We start from the raw sequence: 16,683 nt of genomic DNA, 5'->3' as shown, positions 1-16,683 counted from the left end.
CTATACATTATTTTTTTGTTTTTTAATAATGTATTGTTATGTTTTGGATTAGCTGAGCATGTGCTCTCTTCGACTTTAGCCTGGTTTAGGGGTTTGACAGGAAAACAATGAGGTTGTTAGGGGCAAGGGGGGTAGGGGGGTTTGACGAAAATCTAACGGGGGGGGATATCTTAGTATATTTTGGGATAAATAAATAAGTGTTATGCACTTGATATATTTTAATGTGGTTATTTATTTAATGTCTATCTAACATTCAACTTTATGTACATGAAATAATACATTATGTTCTACCTTGGTGGACTTTTTAGAAGGTGTCTCACATGTAAAATGAAAGGAAACCAAAAAAAAAATACTAAATGCCTATAAGTTAATGCTTGGCTTGGTGAGTAACGAGTCTAATGTATTATACCATTAACCAGATGCCAGATATAATTCAAATTATGGGGAATTCATAGATGTGGGGCCCTGAAATAGGAGCCAAATGCCAGTAATAGTTCATTTTATGCAACTCTACAATTACTGTCCTTGATTATCAATAAACGTGTTCACTTGATTTATTTGGTTGGTGATTTCTTATTACATTTAGCTGTTTTACTGATTTTAATGTTGATTTGAACATAGGAATATGGGGATGATAGTTTACAGCTGGATCAAGGATTTTCTTTCCGTGTTTAGGAGTTCATGTTGGTTTCTAGCGTAATGTATTATGTATGTCTTGGTTTATGTATTAAACATAAATGTTTTTTAACTTTGTTATGTTTATTTATAAATTTTTGTAAGTTGGATAATATTTTACATATTATTGATTTTTACATATTTTATTGGTTATATTACATTGTATTCAGCATGTACATTAAATTATGTTAGTTTCCATGTAATGTACTAGTAAATATATGTATGTAATATAATACATAATATGTAATATAATACATACAGGCATAGTAGTAGACCATAATGTATGTTTCAGAGGGTGGTCTAGTTTATGATCTCAGCTTTGGGAGTTGAGGATGGAAGTTAAAATCTTTCCTCTCTGATTTTTAGCGCTAGGAAGAATTTTAATCTTCAATCTTCGGATTACAAAACCGATGCTTTGGCTATTAAGCTACTAGGGCTTATCAGTTTATTACTTTGTTTTCTAGTCAGCCGACTAAGGGGTTTAGCACCAGGAATAGGGAAAAATAAAGTACTGATGCTACTTGGCCGATGATAATATATGGATGTTCTACTGGTATTCCTCCGATTCATGTTAGTACTAGTATATCTGCTACTAAAATTCAGAATAGTAGTTGGGAAGCAGGTCGGAATGTAAGTCCTCGTTGTTTTGAGGTGTGAAGAATTGGTACTACTATTAGAACTAGGATGGAGGATAACAAGGCTAATACCCCGCCGAGTTTATTAGGAATTGATCGTAGAATGGCGTAGGCAAATAGAAAATACCACTCTGGCTTAATGTGTGGCGGAGTAACTATTGGATTTGCCGGGGTGAAGTTGTCTGGGTCTCCAAGCAGGTTCGGGTAGAATAGGGCAAGTATTGTTAGGGCGGTGAGCATGATAATGAACCCCAGTAGGTCTTTGTAGGAGAAGTATGGGTGGAATGGGATTTTGTCTGCGTCGGAGTTTAATCCTACCGGGTTGTTTGATCCTGTTTCATGGAGGAATAGGAGGTGAAGTATTGTGGCTCCAGCAACTACAAATGGAAATAGGAAGTGGAATGCGAAGAATCGGGTTAATGTGGCGTTGTCAACTGAGAATCCCCCTCAGATTCATTGGACTAGGGAGTTCCCCACATATGGGACGGCAGATAGTAGGTTGGTAATTACTGTAGCACCTCAGAATGATATCTGTCCTCATGGAAGCACATATCCTACGAATGCTGTTATTATTACTAATAGGAATAATACAACTCCAATGTTTCATGTTTCTATGTAAAGGTATGAGCCGTAGTAAAGCCCTCGGGCAATGTGGAGGTATAGGCAGATAAAGAAGAATGAGGCCCCATTTGCATGTAGGTTGCGAATTAGTCATCCATAGTTGACGTCTCGGCAGATGTGAGCTACTGAGGAGAAGGCAGTTGAGATGTCTGATGTATAATGTATGGCTAGGAATAGTCCTGTAAGGATTTGTGAAATAAGACATAATCCTAGAAGAGAGCCAAAATTTCATCATGCTGAAATATTGGATGGGGTTGGTAGATCCACTAGGGCATCGTTAGCAATTTTTAGAAGTGGGTGGGTTTTTCGTAGGTTTGCCATTATTGTTTCTATAGTTGAATTACAACGGTGGTTTTTCATATCATTGGTTTCGGTTAAAATCCGGGTAGAAATTATGAGTTATTTTATTTTCCTTTTTTTGGTTATATTGGTGTTAGGGTTTTTGGGTGTGGCTTCTAATCCTGCCCCTTATTTTGCTGCCTTAGGGTTGGTGTTGGCGGCTGCTGGGGGTTGTGGGGTTTTAGCTGGGTATGGTGGGTCGTTTATTTCTTTAGTATTGTTTCTTATTTATTTGGGTGGTATGTTAGTTGTATTTGCATATTCTGCTGCTCTTGCTGCTGAGCCATACCCAGAGTCATGAGGGGACTGGTCTGTTTTGGGGTATGTGGTTGGTTATATTTTTCTTTGTATTTTAGGTATTGGTGTATTTTATGTGGAGTGATTTGATTGTTATTGTGGAATTGTTGATGAATATCGGGATTTTTCAGTGTTGCGTGGGGATTTCAGTGGTGTTTCTTTTATTTATTATTTGGGAGGAGCTATATTAATTGTTTGTGGGTGAGCTTTATTACTTACTCTTTTTGTTGTTCTTGAGTTAACTCGTGGTCGTAGTCGTGGGGCTTTGCGAGCAATTTAGAATATTATTATTATGATAATAATTAGGGTAATTGTTAGGAAGAATGTCGCTAGATATACTTTGATAAGTCCTTGTTGTGGGTTGTTAATAATTTTGATTATGGGAAGTTGAGCGTTTGCGATTCCTTTTGGTCCTAGCTTTTCAAATCATGTTTGATCTACTAGTTGGGTAGCTACTTTTTGTCCTAGTACTAGAGTTAGTTTTGGGGCCATTCGGTGGACCACGGCTGGGAAGTAGCCTAGTATATTTGAGAAGTTATGTGTTTTAGTATATGGTTTAGTTTTGTATTGTTTATTTGTTAAGTTTGCTAGCTCTATGGCAGTAAAGAGTCCAATGGCGGTGACTATTAGGGCGCTTAATTTCAATGTGGGGTGTATTGTTATGATTGGTGTTTTTATTGGTAGAAAATTTGATGTAATAATTAGACCTGCAATAATGCTTCCTCAAGCGAGTCGTTTGATCGGGTTTAAAACTGCAGGGTTGTTTTCGTTAATTGGGGAGAGCGGAAGGAATCGTGGTTGTCCTATTGAGGCAAAGAAGATAATTCGGAAGCTATATACGGCTGTAAATGAGGTGGCGATTAAGGTTAGGGTAAGGGCTCAGGCGTTAAGGTAGGATGTGTTTATGGCTTCGATGATTGCGTCTTTAGAGAAGAATCCTGCCAGGAATGGGGTGCCTGTGAGGGCTAAGCTGCCAATTGTTATGCAAGATGAGGTAAATGGAAGCAGTTTGTGTAGACCTCCTATTTTTCGAATATCTTGTTCGTCATTTAGGCTATGAATGATGGAGCCTGAACAGAGGAATAGTATCGCTTTAAAGAATGCGTGTGTACAAATATGTATAAATGCAAGTTGTGGTTGGTTTAACCCAATAGTTACTATTATGAGTCCAAGTTGGCTGGATGTTGAAAATGCAACAATTTTTTTGATGTCGTTTTGTGTTAGTGCACAAGTGGCTGTGAATAGCGTGGTTAGTGCTCCTAAGCATAGGCAGGTTGATAGTACTGTTTGGTTATTTTCTATTATTGGGTGCAGTCGAATTAATAGGAAGATTCCTGCCACGACCATTGTGCTTGAATGTAGTAGGGCAGAGACTGGTGTGGGGCCTTCCATTGCTGATGGTAGTCATGGGTGCAGTCCGAATTGGGCGGACTTTCCTGTTGCAGCAACGACTAGTCCTATGAGGGGAAGTGTAAGGTCTATTTCTTTTGAGGTAATAAATACTTGTTGAATTTCTCAGCTGTTTAGGTTTATTGCCATTCAGGCTATGGCTAGGATGAGGCCGATATCGCCAACTCGGTTGTAGATTACGGCTTGGAGCGCTGCGGTGTTTGCATCTGCTCGTCCGTATCATCACCCAATTAGGAGAAATGATATAATCCCTACGCCTTCTCAGCCAATGAATAGTTGAAATAAGTTGTTAGCTGTTACTAGAATAATTATTGCTACTAAGAACATAAGTAGGTATTTAAAGAATCGGTTTATGTTTGGGTCTGCGTGCATGTATCATGAGGCGAATTCTAGAATTGATCATGTAACGTATAGGGCAATTGGGGTGAAGATAATTGAGTAATGGTCAAATTTGAAGCTTGTATTTAAATCAAATGTTATTGTATTAGCTCATTGCCAGTTTGTTAGTACTGTTTCTATTCCTTGGTCTAAGAATAGGAATAGTGGAATTAGGCTTACGAAAAATGCTATTTGAACGGCAGTTTTAACGTGTGTTACAGCTCAGTCTTTTTTTATTGGATTTGGGCTTAATGTTATTATAATAGGATAAATTAGTAGCGTGATAATAATTAGAAGGCTCGAATTTAGTGTTAAAGTTGTTAAGGGCATAGCCACTACTTGGAGTTGCACCAAGAGTCTTTGGTTCCTAAGACCAACGGATGAACTATTATCCTTTAGGGGCCGAGTGAGCCGTGGATTTAAACCACGGTCTTGAAGGACTAGCAATTCTTCAGGCTTGTATCTTACTCTCTCGGTAAACAAGGAGGTTTTATCTCCTGTCTTTAGAATCACAATCTAATGTCTTGATTAAACTATATTTACATAAGCATCATCCTCATATTAGTTCAGGTTTTAGTACTAGAAGAAGTACTGGAATGAGGTGTATAGCAATTAGCAGGTGTTCTCGGGTATGTGATGGTTCCAAACCAATGATGTGATTTGGGGTTGGGCCTCGTTGTGTTATTAAGAATATGTATAATGAATATCCGGCTGTGATTAGGGTTCCTAAACCTGTTAATGCAATAGATCAGTATGATCAGTTAAACATAGATGTAATAATTATCAGTTCTCCTATTAGATTTGGTAGTGGTGGGAGTGCCAAGTTGGCTAGGTTAGCAATAAATCATCAAGCGGCTATTAAAGGAAGAATTATTTGTAGGCCTCGGGCTAGTAGAAGAGTTCGGCTGTGGGTTCGCTCGTAGTTGGTGTTGGCTAGACAAAATAATGCTGATGATACTAGTCCGTGGGCAATTATTAGGATGATTGCTCCTGTGAATCCTCATGGGGTTTGGATAAGAATTCCTCCTGCTACTAGGCCCATGTGGCTGACTGATGAGTATGCAATTATGGATTTTAGGTCTGTTTGTCGCAAGCAGATAGAGCCAGTTATAATGATTCCTCAGAGGGCGAGAATAATGAATGGGTAGGCTAGTTCTTTGGTTAGTGGAGTTAAAATGATAATTATTCGTATTATCCCGTACCCCCCTAGTTTTAGTAGTACAGCGGCTAGGACTATGGATCCTGCTACTGGGGCTTCTACATGAGCTTTTGGTAATCACAGGTGAACTCCATAGAGTGGTATTTTTACTAGGAATGCCATTAAGCAGCCTGCTCATCATAGTTTATCTCCCCATGAGGATAAAATGAGAGGTTTCGTATATTGAATTGTGAGCATTGAGAGAGTACCGAGATCTTTTTGTAGTGCAAGTAGTGCAACAAGCAGTGGGAGTGAGCCTGCTAGTGTATAGAATAAAAAATAAGTTCCTGCATTGAGTCGTTCTGTTTGGTTTCCTCATCGGGTAATGATAATCAAGGTTGGGATTAAGGTGGCTTCAAATATTACATAGAATATGATGATTTCTGTAGCTCCGAATGCTATAATTAAGAATATTTGTAGGGAAATCAGTAGTGTAATGTAGGATCGCTGGCGGTTGGTTGGTTCTAGCCGCATGTGGTTTTGGCTCGCTAAAATTATTAATGGTAGAAGTCAGCAAGATAAAACTAGTAGTGGTGTTGATAAGGGGTCCGTTGCTAGATAAGTATTTGTGGTAGATCATCCTATTTCTGAGTCCCACTTGAATCATACTAGACTGATGGAGGCGATAATGAAACTTTGGTATGTAGTTGTTGTTCATAATCATTTTTTGTTTACTAACCAAGTGGTGGGAATGAGCATGATGGTGGGGATTAGTACTTTTAGCATTGTAGTAGATTAAGATTTATCAGGTGATCTGTGCCATGTGTACGTGAAGTAGCTACTAGGAGGGCTAGGCCTGCACTGGCTTCGCAGGCGGAAAAGGCTAGTAGCATTATCGGGGCTGAGGAGAATACGGTGGATTCTGTTTGGAAAGATCATAAGGCTATAGCAATGTACAATGATAATATTATTGCTTCTAGACAAAGGAGGGCGGATAATAAGTGTTTTCGGTGGAAGGCTAGGCCTGAGAACCCTAGGGTAAATGCCAAAGTGAAGCTGAAGTGTACGGGAGTCATAAGACGATCATGGAGTTGAACCATGTTCTGCTGAGCCGAAATCAGCAATCTTTACATTGGACTAATCGTCTATTCAGCTCACTCTAGTCCTCCTTGTATTCATTCGTATACCAACCCTAGTGTTAGTAAAATAATAATTGACATAGCTCAGAAGAATGCATTTGTAGTGTTAGGTAGTTGGTCCCCTCATGGAAGGGGGAGCAGAAGTGCAATTTCTAGGTCAAATAGCAGGAATAGGATTGCCACTAGAAAGAAGCGTATTGAGAATGGGAGTCGGGCGGACCCGAGTGGGTCAAAACCACATTCATAAGGGGAAAGTTTTTCTGAGTCGGGGTTTATCTGCGGAAGTCAGAATGAGACTGTAATCAGTACGCAGGAGAGGGTAGTGGTAATAATTAGGACTGAAATAATTGGATTCATTATCTTTCCCTGGACTTTAACCAGGATTAAATAATTGGAAGTCATTTGTATTGGAGTTAATACTAGAAAGATTATGAGCCTCATCAATAAATTGAGACATATAGGAATAGTCATACTACGTCAACGAAATGTCAGTACCAAGCGGCGGCTTCGAATCCAAAATGATGTTCTGAAGTAAAGTGATATTTGATTTGGCGCAAAAGGCACACTGTTAAGAAGGTAGAACCAATAATGACATGTAGGCCGTGGAATCCGGTGGCCACGAAGAATGTTGAGCCATAAACTCCGTCTGCGATGGTAAAAGGGGCTTCATAATATTCCATGCCTTGTAGGAATGTAAAATAAAAACCTAGAATGATTGTGAGAGTTAGGGATTGGATGGTTTGTTTTCGTTCTCCCTCTATAATGCTGTGGTGTGCTCATGTGACTGTGACGCCTGAGGCGAGTAGAACGGCTGTGTTTAGTAGGGGCACTTCAAATGGGTCTAGAGTAATGATACCAGTTGGGGGTCAGCATCCCCCTAGTTCTGGGGTTGGGGCTAGGCTTGAGTGGTAAAAAGCTCAGAAGAACCCTAGGAAAAAGAATACTTCTGAGGTAATAAATAGGATTATTCCGTATCGTAATCCTTTTTGTACTGGCGGTGTATGGTGTCCTTGGAAAGTCCCTTCTCGTACAATGTCTCGTCATCATTGGTATATAGTAAGTAAAAGTAGAATTGTTCCTATTGTTATAAGGGTAGTTGATTGGAAGTGGAATCATATGGCTGTTCCTGATGTTATTAGTAGGGCGGCTACTGCGCCTGTTAGGGGTCATGGGCTTGGGTCAACTATGTGATATGCGTGTGCTTGGTGTGCCATTATACGTTTTCTTGAAGATATAAGCTTAGTAGGAGTACAAATACGTAAGCTTGAATTATAGCAACTGCTACTTCTAATAGTGTTAAAAGAAATAGCACGATTGCTGTTAAAATAGCTACTGTAGGCATTATTGGTATAAGAACAAAGACTGCAGTGGCGATTAGTTGAATTAAGAGGTGGCCTGCTGTCAGGTTTGCTGTAAGTCGTACGCCCAGGGCTAGTGGACGAATAAATAAGCTAATTGTTTCGATGATGATAAGCACAGGGATTAGAGGGACTGGTGTTCCTTCTGGCAGTAGGTGTCCTAATGCTACAGTTGGTTGATTTCGTATACCAATAATTACGGTGGCTAGTCATAGTGGGACTGCAAGTCCCATATTTAGGGATAATTGGGTTGTTGGTGTAAATGTGTATGGGAGCAGGCCTAGCAGGTTTATTGTTAGTAGGAATAGTATTAGTGATGTTAGTATAACTGCTCATTTATGTCCTCCAACATTTAGTGGTAGAAGGAGTTGTTGTGTAAATCGGCCAACGAACCAGCTTTGTAGGGTTAGGATTCGGTTATTTAGTCATCGGGATGTTGGGGTAGGGTAAAGAATTCATGGTAGGGTTAAGGCTAAGGTGATTAAAGAAATTCCTATATATGTGGGGCTTATGAATTGGTCGAAAAAGCTTAGTATCATGGTCAGTTTCAAGAGTCTAGTTTTGGTTTTTTTGCAGTTTGTGGGCTGGGCTCATTATTAAACGTGTGTGCTATTACTTTTGTTGGGAGAATAGCTAAGAACACGGCCCATGAGAATACCAGGATAGTGAATCAAGGGGCGGGGTTTAATTGTGGCATGTCACTAAGGGTGGTTGGGGACCACCAATCTTTAGCTTAAAAGGCTAACGCTGTTTCCCTAATTTAGCTTCTTAGTGAGGCGTCTTCTAGCATTATTGAGGATCAGTTTTCGAAGTGTTGTAGAGGAACTGCTTCAACTACGATTGGTATAAAGCTGTGGTTTGCGCCGCAGATTTCAGAGCATTGTCCATAATATACTCCTGGTCGGGCGGCGATAAATGCTGTTTGGTTTAGGCGTCCTGGGACTGCGTCTATTTTCACTCCTAAGGCTGGGACTGCTCATGAGTGTAAGACGTCTTCTGCTGTAACTAATACTCGTACAGGTGATTCTATTGGTACTACTATTCGATGGTCTGTTTCTAGCAGTCGGAATTGTCCTGGGGCTAAGTCTTGTGTTGGGATCATGTACGAGTCAAATCCAAGGTCTTCATAGTCAGTATACTCGTAGCTTCAGTATCATTGATGTCCAATTGCTTTAATTGTTAAATGTGGATCATTGATTTCGTCTATTAGATAAAGGATTCGTAGAGAGGGGAGCGCGATGAGAATTAGAATTGCTGCTGGTAATACGGTTCACACAATTTCAATCTCTTGTGAGTCTAGAATGAACATGTTGGTAACTTTGGCAGTTACTATTGCTACAATAATATAAAGTACTAGGACGCTAATTAGGAAAACAATTATTAGCGCATGGTCGTGGAAATGAAGTAGTTCTTCTATCAGGGGTGAGGCTGCGTCTTGGAAACCTAGCTGTGAGGGATGTGCCATTAAGTTCAAGATACGCAGGGGTTTAACCTACAACTCTGCCTTGACAAGGCAGTGTAATGTTTATTACTAGAATCTTATTGAAAGAAAGTGGCAGAGTGGTTATGCGGCTGGCTTGAAACCGGCAAATGGGGGTTCAATTCCTTCCTTTCTTGAATATGGGCTTTGGCTTCTGATTTTTTATCATCTGATGGGGGTTGAACTCGGACGTATGCTGGTTCTTCGAATGTGTGATATGGTGGAGGACATCCATGTAGTCATTCAACATTTGTTTCTGTAAGTTCTACTCATTTTACCTCTCGTTTAGCAGTAAATGCTTCTCATAGGATAAATAGGAATAGGACTACGGCTGTGAGAGAAATTAGGGATCCGATAGAGGAGATTGTATTTCATAGGGTATAGGCATCTGGGTAATCTGAGTAACGCCGTGGTATTCCTGCTAAGCCTAGGAAATGTTGTGGGAAGAAGGTTAGGTTTACCCCTACGAACATAATCCCAAAGTGTACTTTGGTTCATGTGTCGTGTAGTGTATAGCCTGAAAATAAGGGGAATCAGTGTACAAAGCCTCCCATAATAGCAAATACTGCCCCTATGGACAGAACATAATGGAAGTGGGCTACTACATAGTATGTATCATGTAATACAATGTCGATTGATGAGTTTGCTAGAACAATGCCTGTTAGGCCTCCAACTGTGAATAGGAAAATAAAACCTAAAGCTCAAAGAAGTGGGGTTTCTCATTTGATAACGCCTCCATGTAATGTGGCTAGTCAGCTGAATACTTTTACCCCAGTTGGAATTGCGATAATTATTGTGGCGGAAGTGAAGTAAGCACGAGTGTCTACGTCTATTCCGACCGTAAACATATGGTGTGCTCATACGATGAATCCTAGTAGTCCGATGGCCATCATTGCTCAGACTATTCCTATATAGCCAAATGGTTCTTTCTTTCCGGAATAATAAGCAACAATATGTGAGATTATTCCAAATCCTGGTAAGATTAAAATGTATACTTCTGGGTGGCCGAAGAATCAGAATAAGTGTTGGTAGAGGATTGGGTCTCCACCCCCTGCAGGATCAAAGAAGGTCGTATTTAGATTTCGGTCAGTCAGAAGTATTGTAATGCCTGCGGCTAGGACTGGCAGGGAGAGGAGTAGTAAAACGGCGGTTACTAATACAGCTCATACAAACAGGGGAGTTTGGTACTGTGTAATTGCAGGCGGTTTCATGTTAATAATTGTAGTAATAAAGTTAATGGCCCCTAGAATTGATGAAATACCTGCAAGGTGGAGTGAGAAAATTGTCAGGTCAACAGATGCCCCAGCGTGGGCTAAGTTTCCAGCCAGGGGTGGATATACAGTTCAGCCTGTACCAGCTCCGGCCTCTACTCCAGAGGAGGCTAGTAGTAGAAGAAATGATGGGGGTAAAAGTCAGAAGCTTATATTATTTATTCGGGGAAATGCTATGTCTGGGGCGCCGATTATTAATGGCACAAGTCAGTTGCCAAATCCTCCAATTATTACTGGCATTACTATAAAGAAAATCATTACAAAGGCATGCGCTGTGACGATGACATTGTAAATTTGGTCATCTCCAAGAAGGGCGCCTGGTTGACTTAATTCGGCACGGATTAGAAGGCTCAGTGCAGTGCCGACTATTCCGGCTCAGGCACCAAATACGAGATATAGGGTACCAATGTCTTTGTGATTAGTAGAAAAGAATCAACGGGTGATTGCCACAGGTAAGATGGCTGAATGTTTAAGCGGTGGGCTGTAGTCCCATATACAGAGGTTTAATTCCTTTTCTTATCAAGCTCTGTGGTGTACAACACATTAGATTGCAAATCTAAAGATGCAGGCTAACGCCTGCCGGAGCTTTAATGATACCCCCCCCCACCCCCTTGCGGGGGGGGTAGGTGGATGCTCGCTGGCTTGGGCGCTTAGCTGTTAACTAAGATTTTGGGGGATCGAGGCCCTCCCATCTATTAAGGCCTTAGCTTAATTAAAGTACCTGGGTTGCATTCAGGGTATGTGGGATAAAGTCCTGCAGGTCTTATCAGGGACTAGGAGATTTTCACTCCTGCTTAAAGCTTTGAAGGCTTTTGGTCTAGGTCCTATCCTAAGTCTCTATGTTGTTATTGCTATTACTGCTGGGGTTACCGGAAGTATTATAGCTGTTAGGACTATTGTAATTGAGAGGGGTATTGTTATTTGTTTTGATTTCAACCGTCATGGTGTTTTAGCATTGTTTGTGTTTGGTGAAATTGTCAGTGTTATGGCGTAGCATAGTCGTAGGTAGAAGAATAGACTTAGTAGGGCTGTTATTGCTATAATTGTAGCGATTAGTGGGAGGTCTTGTTTAGTTAGTTCTTGTAGAATTATTCATTTTGGTATGAATCCGGTTAGTGGGGGTAGACCTCCTAATGATAGTATAGTGGCCATAGTTAGTGCTGTAAGGATTGGGGCTTTTGTTCATCCTGTTGCTAGTGTGTTAATTTTTGTAGCGGTGGTTATTTTAAGTGCTATGAAAGCTGATGATGTCATGATAATGTAGATTGTCAAGTTTATAATTATTAAGTTTGGTAAATATTTTATTACAATTATCATTCATCCTATGTGTGCGATTGAGGAGTATGCCAGGATTTTTCGTAGCTGTGTTTGGTTCAGTCCCCCTCATCCGCCCACGAGGGCCGATATTACCCCTAGTGTAATTATTAGTGGTTGTTCTACTCCTGCTGAGAGTTGATAAATTAGGGCTATGGGTGCTAGTTTTTGTCATGTTGATAAGATTAGCCCTGTGGTTAGATCTAGGCCTTGTAGGACTTCTGGTAGTCAAAAATGTATTGGTGCTAATCCTACTTTTAGTCCTAGAGCGAGGATTGTAATTGTGGTGAGTATGGGGTGAGATAATTGTTGAATTTCTCATTGTCCTGTAATTCATGCATTTGATGTGGTTGTAAATAACATTAGTGCTGCTGCTGTGGCTTGTGTGAGGAAGTATTTTGTTGTTGCTTCTACGGCTCGTGGGTGATGATGTTGGGCTATGAGGGGAATAATGGCTAGTGTATTAATTTCCAACCCTATTCAGGCGAGCAGTCAGTGTGAGCTAGCGAATGTGATTGTGGTGCCTAGTCCCAAGCTTGTTAGTATGATGAAGATTACATATGGGTTCATTAGCAAAGGAAGGATTTTAACCAACATGTTCGGGGTATGGGCCCGAGAGCTTACTTAGCTGACTTTACTAGGAAGTGGTGTAGTGGGAGCACCAAGAGTTTTGATCTCTTGAGGATGGGTTCAAGCCCCTTCTTCCTAAGGAAATGGGGGGATTTTAACTCTCATAATCTACTCTATCAAAGTAGCCCTTTATCATTCAGGCACATTTCCTTTTAGTTGTTTGGGGGGAGGCCTGCCATGGCAATGGGTAAGGCTAGGTTTCAGATAAGTAGGGCTAGGGTTAATGGTAGGAAGTTTTTTCATATTAGGTGCATAAGCTGGTCGTACCGAAATCGGGGGTAGGAGGCCCGTACTCATAAGAATATAATGGAAAGTATGGTGGCTTTTATTATTAGGTTTATTGTTGTTAATTCTGGAATTAGCGGGGTGTGTATTGCTCCTAGAAATAGAATTGTTGATAAGGTGTTTATTAATAGGATATTTGAGTATTCGGCTAGGAAGAATAGGGCGAATGGTCCTCCTGCATATTCTACGTTAAAGCCTGATACTAATTCTGATTCCCCTTCTGTAAGGTCGAATGGGGCTCGGTTTGTTTCAGCTAGTGTTGAGATATATCATATTGCTGCTAGTGGTCAGGCTGGGGCTATTAATCATGTTGCTTCTTGTGCGATGTTGAATGTTTTTAGGTTGAACCCTCCGACGATAATGATAATTGAAAGAAGAATTAAACCTAGGCTTACTTCATATGAAATTGTTTGGGCTACGGCACGTAGGGCCCCGATTAGGGCATATTTTGAATTTGAAGCCCAGCCTGAGCCCAGGATTGAGTAAACTGCTAGGCTTGATAGGGCTAGTACAAATAGAATTCCTAGGTTTAGTTCTACTACTGGGTAAGGCATTGGCATGGGGGCTCATAGTGTTAAGGCCAGGGTTAATGCAAGAGTTGGGGTAGCTAAAAATAGGAATGGGGATGCGGTTGAAGGGCGTACTGGTTCTTTAATAAATAGTTTTACTCCGTCGGCGATTGGTTGAAGGAGGCCATATGGTCCAACGATGTTTGGTCCTTTTCGTAACTGTATATATCCTAATACCTTTCGTTCTAGAAGTGTTAGGAATGCGACGGCTAGAAGTACTGGGACAATATATGCTAGAGGATTAATGATGTGAGTGAGAATCGTGTTCATAGCTGAAGGAGGGGAGTTGAACCCCTGGGTGGAAGGTCTTAGGCCTTCTGCAATTACCGGGCTCTGCCACCTTAGCATACCATTATCTTTGGTTGTTTTGATATACCTCTTTGTCTGTTTTATTTGTTTTCAGCAGGTAGAGGTGGGGCTTGCTTTTAGTATTGGCCCCCTTCATTCCGGTCCTTTCGTACTGGGAATAAGTAAGTTCATAGATAGAAACCGACCTGGATTACTCCGGTCTGAACTCAGATCACGTAGGACTATTAATCGTTGAACAAACGAACCCTTAATAGCGGCTGCACCATTAGGATGTCCTGATCCAACATCGAGGTCGTAAACCCTTTCGTCGATATGGACTCTGGGAAAGGATTGCGCTGTTATCCCTAGGGTAACTTGGTTCGTTGATCAGGATTAGTATCCTGGGTCATTTTGGTCAGATTTTCTGTTGCTTAGAGGTGTCTCTCTTAGTTTAGGGGTTGTCCCTGTTCCTCGTGGGGGCTTTTCTTTCCCCCATGGTCGCCCCAACCGAAGACATTTAGATCAGTTTACGTTGGGTTTTGTGGCCTTCGTGTTCCTTTTGGTTGGTTTGGTTTCTTTACATGTTTGATCTTTTGTCTAAAGCTCCATAGGGTCTTCTCGTCTTATGTGTTTATGTCCGCTTCTGCACGGGCAGATCAATTTCATTGACTAGGGGAAGGAGACAGTTAAACCCTCGTTATGCCATTCATACAGGTCTCTATTTAAAAGACAAATGATTACGCTACCTTCGCACGGTCAGGATACCGCGGCCGTTAAACTTTGTGGTCACAGGGCAGGCGGGACCTCTAGTACTTCCTTTGTTAGCAAGAGGCGATGTTTTTGGTAAACAGGCGGGGCTTGTGTTTGCCGAGTTCCTTCTTCTCCTTTTAGTCTTTCCTTTGGGCACTCCTGTGTTGGGTTAACGGTTTGTGGTATTAAATAGTTTTTTCTTGTTTTTTGTAGTTCGTTCTTTTTCTCTCTGTTTGGGTCCGTTGATTGTCAGTGGTTGGTCCGTTCTGACTTACACATGTGCTAGGAGAGGACCTGGGTCCTCTTATTACTGATTTTAGCATTGTTTCTCCTATGTGCGCATAGGATAGCTTAATATTTTTAGGGGGTGGGGAGTGTGTTGTCTTTATTATTGGTCTATATTTACCGGAGCTTTAACGCTTTCTTTTCAGGTGGCTGCTTTTAGGCCCACTGAGGTAGTTTTGTCCTTTATATGATATGATCCTTGTCCTCCTGAATAAGATTGTGTTCTGTTTCAAAGGGGCTGTACCCCCTTTGACTAACTCTTATGTATTGCTTTTATTCTTTTGGTCGGTAATGTTTTGATTATAGAATTACATAAGGCTGAACTAACATTCATTTCTTAAGCAACCAGCTATAACTAGGCTCGGTAGGCTTATCACCTCTACTCGGGGGTCTTCCCACTCTTTTGCCACAGAGACGGGTTGGCCCTAATAGGCTGCCCCGGAGTAGCTCGTCTAGTTTCGGGGTTTCAAACTAAAGTTCTCTTTGCTTGATTTTTACTTGCTAAACCATGATGCAAAAGGTACGAGTTTTAGTCTCTGCTTTTTTTTGCTTGTATGGGTTGTTTCATTTCTCTTTCAGCTTTCCCTTGCGGTACTTTTTCTATTGCGCTATAAGTTTGTCCTTTTCTATCACCTATACTTAGGGGGAAGAATGTTTTATTTTATGTTGGGGTGTGTTTTGTTATATATGGTTGGTCATTTGTTTTATTATGGTTAGGCTAGCTGTTTTGCTTAGAATGACTCGATTTGCACGAGTGTCTTCTCGGTGTAAGGGAGATGCTGTTCTTTTTAGCTACATTCTAATTTATCCAAGTGCACCTTCCGGTACACTTACCGTGTTACGACTTGCCTCCTCTTTTTGTTCTTATTGTTTTATGAATTGTCTTTATTGTTATTCGAGGAGAGTGACGGGCGGTGTGTACGCGCCTCAGAGCCTGTTTCAAAAGAACTCTCTATTTTCTTTTTACTGCTAAATCCACCTTCAGTCGTGCTTATTTCATGGCACTTTTCGTGTTTTTCTGTACCAGAAAATGTAGCCCATTTCATTCCATCTCATTCGCTACACCTCGACCTGACGTTTTGGGTAGTACCCATTAGGCTTGCTTTTAATCTCTCAAGAGGCAAGCTGGCGACGGCGGTATATAGGCGGTTTAGGCAAGAGATGGTGAGGTTTAACGTGGATTATCGGTTATAGAACAGGCTCCTCTAGGTGGGTTTGAGGCACCGCCAAGTCCTTTGGGTTTTAAGCTAACGCTCGTAGTCCCCTGGCGGATGATATTTGTATGTTGTCATCGTTGTTTAAGGTTGAGCATAGTGGGGTATCTAATCCCAGTTTGTTCCTCAACTGTCGTGAGTTCAAAGGTGTTAAAGCTACTTTCGTTATAGGGCTTCGTTTATGTTCCGGTAGCGTATGACAGCTTGGGAAGTGTTTGGCTTTAGTTTTTTTGTTTTTTAATCACGCTTTACGCCGTGTAATATCAATTTGAGCCCCTCGTATAACCGCGGTGGCTGGCACGAGTTTTACCGGCTCTTTTGGCCTTGACTAAGTCGAGCTTTCGCTCATTGCTTAATATCTATCACTGCTGAATTCCCTTGTGGGCGTGGCTGAGCAAGGCGTTTTGGGCTACGTTGGTGTGCCTGATGCCGGCTCCTTTTCCCCGGGAGGGGATATAGGGCATTCTCACGGGTGCGCGGGTACTTGCATGTGTAAGTCAGGCCAGAACTGATGTTAAAGTCAGGACCAGGCTTTTGTGTCATCGGAGCTTTTTATGGCTCATCTTGGCATCTTCAGTGCCATGCTTTTTGTTTAAGCTACGTTAAC

The 16,683-nt window shown here is 41.2% G+C and overlaps 13 protein-coding genes across 13 annotated transcripts, besides 25 other annotated features; 1 reads left to right on the top strand and 12 right to left on the bottom strand. All coding sequences in view use genetic code 2, as the record gives it.

Moving 5' to 3' along the window:
- Positions 1 to 964: a D loop.
- Positions 965 to 1,034, top strand: a tRNA (tRNA-Pro).
- A 5-nt stretch (positions 1,035 to 1,039) lies between these two features.
- Positions 1,040 to 1,112, bottom strand: a tRNA (tRNA-Thr).
- On the bottom strand, positions 1,113 to 2,252 carry CYTB (cytochrome b). Its single transcript has one exon. It carries the CDS (start codon positions 2,250 to 2,252, stop codon positions 1,113 to 1,115), a length of 1,140 nt encoding a protein of 379 aa, YP_163828.1.
- A 4-nt stretch (positions 2,253 to 2,256) lies between these two features.
- Positions 2,257 to 2,325, top strand: a tRNA (tRNA-Glu).
- ND6 (NADH dehydrogenase subunit 6) lies at positions 2,326 to 2,847 on the top strand. Its single transcript has one exon. It carries the CDS (start codon positions 2,326 to 2,328, stop codon positions 2,845 to 2,847), a length of 522 nt encoding a protein of 173 aa, YP_163827.1.
- ND5 (NADH dehydrogenase subunit 5) lies at positions 2,844 to 4,685 on the bottom strand. The gene has a single exon. It carries the CDS (start codon positions 4,683 to 4,685, stop codon positions 2,844 to 2,846), a length of 1,842 nt encoding a protein of 613 aa, YP_163826.1.
- Positions 4,686 to 4,758, bottom strand: a tRNA (tRNA-Leu).
- Positions 4,759 to 4,829, bottom strand: a tRNA (tRNA-Ser).
- Positions 4,830 to 4,898, bottom strand: a tRNA (tRNA-His).
- ND4 (NADH dehydrogenase subunit 4) lies at positions 4,899 to 6,279 on the bottom strand. The gene has a single exon. A coding segment is annotated over exon 1 (1,381 nt).
- ND4L (NADH dehydrogenase subunit 4L) lies at positions 6,273 to 6,569 on the bottom strand. The gene has a single exon. It carries the CDS (start codon positions 6,567 to 6,569, stop codon positions 6,273 to 6,275), a length of 297 nt encoding a protein of 98 aa, YP_163824.1.
- Positions 6,570 to 6,640, bottom strand: a tRNA (tRNA-Arg).
- Positions 6,641 to 6,989, bottom strand: ND3 (NADH dehydrogenase subunit 3). Its single transcript has one exon. A coding segment is annotated over exon 1 (349 nt).
- Positions 6,990 to 7,061, bottom strand: a tRNA (tRNA-Gly).
- Positions 7,062 to 7,846, bottom strand: COX3 (cytochrome c oxidase subunit III). Its single transcript has one exon. A coding segment is annotated over exon 1 (785 nt).
- On the bottom strand, positions 7,847 to 8,529 carry ATP6 (ATP synthase F0 subunit 6). The gene has a single exon. A coding segment is annotated over exon 1 (683 nt).
- Positions 8,520 to 8,687, bottom strand: ATP8 (ATP synthase F0 subunit 8). The gene has a single exon. It carries the CDS (start codon positions 8,685 to 8,687, stop codon positions 8,520 to 8,522), a length of 168 nt encoding a protein of 55 aa, YP_163820.1.
- Position 8,688: 1 nt separating this feature from the next.
- Positions 8,689 to 8,764, bottom strand: a tRNA (tRNA-Lys).
- COX2 (cytochrome c oxidase subunit II) lies at positions 8,765 to 9,455 on the bottom strand. The gene has a single exon. A coding segment is annotated over exon 1 (691 nt).
- Positions 9,456 to 9,461: 6 nt separating this feature from the next.
- Positions 9,462 to 9,531, bottom strand: a tRNA (tRNA-Asp).
- Positions 9,532 to 9,536: 5 nt separating this feature from the next.
- Positions 9,537 to 9,607, top strand: a tRNA (tRNA-Ser).
- COX1 (cytochrome c oxidase subunit I) lies at positions 9,599 to 11,191 on the bottom strand. The gene has a single exon. It carries the CDS (start codon positions 11,189 to 11,191, stop codon positions 9,599 to 9,601), a length of 1,593 nt encoding a protein of 530 aa, YP_163818.1.
- Position 11,192: 1 nt separating this feature from the next.
- Positions 11,193 to 11,263, top strand: a tRNA (tRNA-Tyr).
- Positions 11,264 to 11,329, top strand: a tRNA (tRNA-Cys).
- Positions 11,330 to 11,364: 35 nt separating this feature from the next.
- Positions 11,365 to 11,437, top strand: a tRNA (tRNA-Asn).
- A 1-nt stretch (position 11,438) lies between these two features.
- Positions 11,439 to 11,507, top strand: a tRNA (tRNA-Ala).
- Position 11,508: 1 nt separating this feature from the next.
- Positions 11,509 to 11,580, bottom strand: a tRNA (tRNA-Trp).
- On the bottom strand, positions 11,581 to 12,625 carry ND2 (NADH dehydrogenase subunit 2). Its single transcript has one exon. A coding segment is annotated over exon 1 (1,045 nt).
- Positions 12,626 to 12,694, bottom strand: a tRNA (tRNA-Met).
- Positions 12,694 to 12,764, bottom strand: a tRNA (tRNA-Gln).
- Positions 12,764 to 12,835, bottom strand: a tRNA (tRNA-Ile).
- A 2-nt stretch (positions 12,836 to 12,837) lies between these two features.
- Positions 12,838 to 13,809, bottom strand: ND1 (NADH dehydrogenase subunit 1). Its single transcript has one exon. The coding sequence runs from the start codon at positions 13,807 to 13,809 to the stop codon at positions 12,838 to 12,840; it is 972 nt and encodes a 323-aa protein (YP_163816.1).
- Positions 13,810 to 13,885, bottom strand: a tRNA (tRNA-Leu).
- Positions 13,886 to 15,593, bottom strand: an rRNA (l-rRNA).
- Positions 15,594 to 15,664, bottom strand: a tRNA (tRNA-Val).
- Positions 15,665 to 16,613, bottom strand: an rRNA (s-rRNA).
- Positions 16,614 to 16,683, bottom strand: a tRNA (tRNA-Phe).

Source organism: Anguilla anguilla, mitochondrion, assembly GCF_013347855.1.
Source record: "Anguilla anguilla mitochondrion, complete genome".
Classification (NCBI taxonomy): Eukaryota; Metazoa; Chordata; class Actinopteri; order Anguilliformes; family Anguillidae; genus Anguilla; species Anguilla anguilla.
The sequence above is the reverse complement of the archived record's forward strand: the minus strand, read 5'-3'. Positions and strand labels throughout refer to the sequence as shown.